Below are 6523 nucleotides of genomic sequence, written 5' to 3' on the forward strand. Positions count from 1 at the left end.
TTATAATACTTTGATAATACTAGATCATAATGGACATCTTTTACTCTTAATACCAGTAATGGAGAGTGGTTCATACCTTTATTACCAAAAGTTACCGCTGCGGTTATATATGCTTTATTAAATACATGCAGTATCTATTAGTATCATTGTAAAAACATCATGTAACACCTGTGGGGGAAGGTGTCCACTACAAGACTTTTTCACATGATGTGCATAAAAACCTCAGGAAAGACCAACTTCTGCAGAACAAGTCTGCTTTGTATTAAATAGCTTGGATTCTGAAGCCATCATCCAAGATTCACCACTGCATGCTAGTACCTACCCATTATCAAGAATTGGGTGGAGAATTTTGCCCTTCTCTAATCTTGACCTGCCAGTTAAGGGGTAGATGAAAAATTGGAACTCATATTGTTGAAAACAAATACATACTCCTGTTATATTTGGGGCATAAAATCTACATGCAAAGTTTATTGAATATGCTAATTCTGATTGCTAAGACTGAGAAAACAGTGATCTATAGCAAGGGACCTCCCATCCAGCACCAATGCAAACATGACCATGCTCCCTCCCAACCTACACCAACGGACTAGAGCAGTGATGGACTAACCTTTTCCCGGACCAAGTGCCCAAAGCGTGGCGCCCAAACCCTCAAAATGCATGCGCAAACAGCCCCTGCATAGTGAGCCCTGTGGATGCAAGCACCCCCTGCATATGCCCATTTGGCACATGATGCGCAGCCCTCCATATGCCCAACCCCCAGCATGCACAAATGCACATGCGTAGCAGAGACCAAGACCAGCCGGCTGATGGGAGGCACGCGGCAAAGCCTGAGCTGGGGTGATTGTGTGCCACCTCTGTTACGTGTGACAGGTTTCACCATCGCAGGACTAGAGGGTGGCAAACTCAATACATCCACACATCCCTTGCTCTTCTTTGCAGCCAGTGTTGTGCAAAAATAAGAAAGTTAAGAGGGACACACACACAGAAATGATTCCCAAAACAGTAAAGTTTGCAATTGATTGTGTGAATAGATGGAGACCATCTGAATCTCTGAGGGTGGCTTCTTCCATAAGGCAGTAATGTGACAGAGAAGGCCTGCTGACTGGTCACCTAGAGGAACTTTAATCCGTTTATACTATTGCTGCTGTTGTTTCATTCACTCTGATTCAAGACAAATAGCCCTTCTGGATGATGGCTGCCAGCTGTGTTTGCTCCAGATCGGAGTTGCAGTCTTAGAGATCTATATAAGCCATGAGAACGTCGTATGTGTAATGATGTTGCAACACTAAATTATGCAATTTATGAAGTCAGTTACTGTTCCAGGGACTCCCTTGATTAGTAATTGCCTATTGCAAGAGGATGGCATTGGAAAAAAATTTTTGGCTGCCATGCCTCTTTTTATGGGTTCTGCATTTGGGAGAGCAAACAAACAGCTGGAACATAAAACAACAAACGAAAACAAGGTTGCTTTAAGCCCGCCCCTAAGATTGAAAGACAAAACACCCAATCCCAGCCAAAGCGGAAAGTTAAAAAAGCAGAGTGGAAAAGCCTGGGAGAAAAAGAAGATATCCGTATTGCAAGCCTTGGATTGGACGAGGTGACGCTCTGCGTCTGACGTCATGGACAGCGACGGTGCTAGTGAGTTGATTTAGCCCTTCAGCCGCGCTGCTTGGTTCCATGGACATCCGGGTCTCTGTGAGTGCGTGCGGAGAAGCGGAGTCTACGAGGCCTGGCTCGGCAGTGTTGTGTGTGTCGGTGTGTGAGTGTGGAGGGGGGAGGGCGTCGATGGCGGCGGCGGGCGACGTCGGTGCTCCTGTCCGCCTTGGCTACTAGCCTTTCCCAGTCGGCCACCGCCCGCACCTACGGGATCTTTTGCAAAGGGCTGACGCGGACCCTCCTCATCTTCTTCGACTTGGCGTGGAAGCTACGCATCAATTTCCTTACCTGTACCTGGTGGCTTCGATGATGTTCAACGTCAGGCTACAGGTGAGTTTTTCTTTGGGAGGGGGGGGGGAGAAACCATCACCAGAATCAGAAGGGCTCCCCACATTGGTCCCAGCCTTCTGCCAGCTTTGCTTCTTTAAATTTTATTTCATAAAATTTATAAATTTAAATTTATCATTATAGTTTAGAATAGAATAGAATTATTTTATTGGCCAAGTGTGATCGACACACAAGGAATTTGTCTGGTTATATAATATATATGTGTTGTGTGCGTGTATATATATATACTTACACAAACACACACACACACACACAACACACACACATTATAAAATGATAAATGGGTTTATCAGCAAGCTCACATTCCCTGGCCTCGTATCCCAACAGAGGTAATCATAGAGATATGAAATAACGGCTTTTAACCGAATAACCCTGCTTTTCTGGTTTGTGCTGCCTAATTAATTGGTTTACTAAGTGACCCTACCTTGTGGGTTCATTTGGCGTGATGATTTATTAAGGAATTGAAAGGCGTTTGCATACCATGTGAAGCCACCCGAAAACAAACCAGGTTAAATCTCATCAACGACAGGTGTGATGTGAATGGTAGCTGCTGAGGATTAAAATGGCCTGGCCTAAATGAGAACGTGGCAAATCATGTTGATTGTAATGCTTACCTGTACCTACCTCAAAGGTTTTCTGAATTAACTCTGTATTGCAGATTTCAGAATGTATCAAACCAACAGTAAGTCCCTTGGAGAATTTCCTGCCACATCCTGAAGTGGAATTAGATTTTTAAAAATATATTATTAACGTGTATTTTGTCCAACTCTAGAAATTCAGTGACTAACAACCAAATAAAAGCACTTGACAATAATACTAGGATGCATAAACAGAGGTATAGACTCATGATCACGTGAAGTGTTAATATCACTTTAATAATGCCTTGCTACGGCCACACTTTGAATACTACATCCAGTTTCGGTTGTTAGCAGTGTAAAAAAAAAATGTTGAGCCTCTAGAAAGTGCAGAGAAGAGCCACAAAGATGATTAGGGTACTGGAGGCTAAAACATAAAGAACCGGTTTGCTGGAATTGGGTATGTCTAGTTAATGAAAAGGACTAGGGTGACTTGATAGCAGTGCTCCAATATTTGAGGGGCTGCCACAAAGACAAGAGGTCAATCAGTTTTCCAAGCACACAAAAGCAGGACAAGAGCATGGATGGAAACTAATCAAGCAGAGAAGCAACCTAGAACTAAAAGAGAAATTTCATGACAGAACAATCATGGGAACAACTTGCCTCCAGAAGTTGTATTCTTCCTGTAATTATCACACAGAGAAATAACAGTCATAATATAAAAGCAGGATGTGACAAAGGAATATATTACAGCCCTTTCTTAATTTTCAAATGGGGAGGACTGGGATTTAAATCTATTCTCAGCCGCAAATACTCTTTGGATAGCTGTGAGCTAGGCATTCTTTCTCAGCCAGCCTACCTCATAAGGTGATTGTGGTGAGGGGAAAACAACTGAATTGGGGATGGACGGACACACACATATTGGTTACATATGGAAACATGAATTTTATTTTTTAAAAAACTGGCTGAGGTAATAAATATAAAGATGTATGCATTCATGTACACACATCTAAGTGCTCAGAATTAGGTTTATAAATTTCTTGCTTTAGTCCAAAGACTTAAGAGCAATCTCAAGATAAATTGAGGTTCAGATTATGCTTTTTTAGAAAATAAGAGCCCTTCTGTGAGGCTTTTGGAGTTGTGTTCACCAGTACTCTAAGCCACAAAACAGCCAACCTTGGCTGGCCAATTAGTTTTATGAGTATTGTGTTGTGTAGTTTTAGAAAATTGGATTGAGTAAATGGATAAGAATAATGCAGTTTTGTTTCCTATTGCCAATTTAAAGTGAGAAAAGCAAATGTCACTCATCTCTGTCTTGGATTGAGCTGTGGCGTATCCAAAATTAGTAACATAGATGAGTTAATAGTGAAGTCTCCTCTCTCTTTCCCAATAAATATATTTTCTGAACTCTTAATTATCATTTGTGCAAAACATTTTGATTGAACTTTCCAGGTTACACTGATTTGTTCCCAGTTGGGTGATCCTTAGATGATCTTTTAGAATAGGATTTAAATGCTGTGAATACTAAATATCTGAGATTGTAATCCTATGAAAGGATGATTAGCCAGCAAATCAGCAGACAATATTACACTAGCTTAATAGGCAATCTGTGGCCTTCAGATGTTATATAATTACACACATGCTTTGGCCACGCTCCTAGAACAGGGCTGTCAACCCCGCAGCCCATATATGTCATGCACTGGTCACGCCCCACTCCACTTTTTAGCAAAGGGGAAAAGTTGTGAAACGTCACATGATGACAGTGTGATGACACTGGTTTGACACCCCTGTACTAGAAGTACTTGTAATTCATAAACATCTGGATTCCTGTAGATCGCCCTACAGTAATGGCCAACTACTGTCAAGATGGTATAAAAGGCAGTTCTATATATCTACTGGTCTTCCCAACGTTGCTGTACTCGCATACATTTTCTGTATGTTTGTTAACAATTGAGGGCAACAGGTGATATTTTATTTGAGGATATGAAACTTGTTTATGCAGTTAGAACTCAGTTTCCTAAAATTTATTTCTCTTGTGCTCATATATTTCTCCATAATGTGTTCTTCCTGTGATGAAAATTGTAATCATCTTGATCTGAAAACAAGCCCCTTAAATCTATGCTTTAATATTTCATTTAATGTGTTTAAGAAAACGTGTTCAAGAATAATTCTGAAGTGTGACACCACAGATCCCTGTGGAATCTAAACAAGCAATTGTTGGAAGATACTATCTTGGTATTTAGTTTATTGGGTAGTGGCAAATGCAGGATTCACTGAAGTGCAAAATATTTTAAATTGCAACATGCTAATTGTAGCATCAAAGCTAAAGAGTACTAGAAGAGAAAAAATTAAGTTTTTTAAGTACAATTACCTTGTTTTATAAAAAGTTGGTTAGCGCACACTTATTAATGCCGTAGAATATTCACTGTAAAATAGAGCTCACACTTCAGTTTATTAGTACTGGCCATTACTTACAGGTGGTCCACACTTAATGTACCATTGTTTAGTGCCCAAAGTTATGACAATGCTGATCAAAGAGTATTGCAGTAGGCTCTCATAGTTGAAAACTGTCACAGTGTTTTCACTGTGATGTTTTTGTGATTCAAACATTTAGCATAAGGCTTGCTATTAACATCACAACATCCTGCAGCCTTGATTGCAATTAGCAACCTTGACTGCCAGCTTCTGACAAGCCACCTTTCAGTAGGAAAGCCAGCCGGAGATTGCAAATGGTTATGTCACCATGGGATAGTGCAGCTGCCTAGGATTTACCAAGCAACACTGGAACTGTTGGAATTGTTATAAGTTGGCACGGTCATGTGATGTGCCTTGTAAACAATATGGCTTAGTAATGGAGTTACCAGTGAAGTGAGGACTATTTGTATATGTTGCTCTATTTCTTTAGATTCTGATTTGTTTTAATCACATTGAATAAGCAGCTTGGTTTACACACCAGAGTAAGCTAAAATCAAACAGATTTCAGAACAGGTTAGATCAATTGAAGTACCTTGTTTTACTGAACTGTAAAATTAAAAGGGGACTATGGTGGTGTTCTTGTGTAGTTGATGGGGTTTTATTTGCTTAAAGCAGTTCTATGAGATCATGATTTGGGTTTACTTTAAATCTGCATGCTGTATTATCTATACATTAGCAAATTGATTATAACCAAAATGTGCATTTTACTTTTTCCTCTAAAATGGGAATGCCCTTAATCATGAATAGTATCAAAATAATATACATATAGGAAAACATCAACAAACAAAAAAGTCAATTAAAAATATTTAAACTATACTGTACTGAAACAGGATAGGATTATAAAAATCATGATTGGATTTGTTGAATCAAATGTAGATTAAATATGCTTATGGCCTTGGATTCTTTCATCAAATGTCAATTTAATCTATCCAACAGTTCAAAGTAATAACAAACCTATTTGATTCCTCAGATAGGCAACATGAGATCCCAGGGGCGATTTTTGCTTATTTTCATGATTGTAAATTATACTTTATTGTCATATCCCACATCAAAATTTCTGTAATCTAAACAGTCCCTTATAATGGTAACTGGTCAGTTCAGTTCCGAATTGGTTAACTTCATTATTTAAAGGTAACAAAAGTTTTCTTACCTGTGTTTTTACTTTCTTTGCAGGTCATATTGAGATTTCATTAAATCATGCCTTATGTTGCAACCAGAAAACATTCCACCATTTCCTTTGGATTATTACAATGTGGAGCTTTGAGGACAGGGAATGATGCCTTTCTCTTTTACCTGTATGGCCCCGGAAGAAGATTTGGGACACCATCACCTGCAGCAAAGGACTAACCTAAATCAGCATAAGGAGATCCTTCACTTTCTAAGGGTCCTTTCCTTAGCAAAGAGCTCTCATATGGTAATCATCACTTGCAAAAGAAATCTTTCTCTCTCAAAATTGGGTGCTGCCCTCT

The 6523-nt window shown here is 39.6% G+C and overlaps 1 protein-coding gene across 1 annotated transcript; it reads left to right on the top strand.

The window, feature by feature from the left end:
* Positions 1-1699: 1699 nt before the first annotated feature.
* LOC116506175 (small integral membrane protein 10-like protein 2A) lies at positions 1700-4785 on the top strand (the record flags this gene model as incomplete). Its single annotated transcript, XM_032213826.1, is given in 3 exon segments — positions 1700-1931; positions 1934-1986; positions 4729-4785. Coding segments are annotated over 3 exon segments (342 nt in total), but the record flags the coding sequence as incomplete, so codon positions are not given.
* Positions 4786-6523: the final 1738 nt, after the last annotated feature.

Source organism: Thamnophis elegans, chromosome 3 (genome assembly GCF_009769535.1).
Source record: "Thamnophis elegans isolate rThaEle1 chromosome 3, rThaEle1.pri, whole genome shotgun sequence".
Taxonomy (NCBI): domain Eukaryota; kingdom Metazoa; phylum Chordata; class Lepidosauria; order Squamata; family Colubridae; genus Thamnophis; species Thamnophis elegans.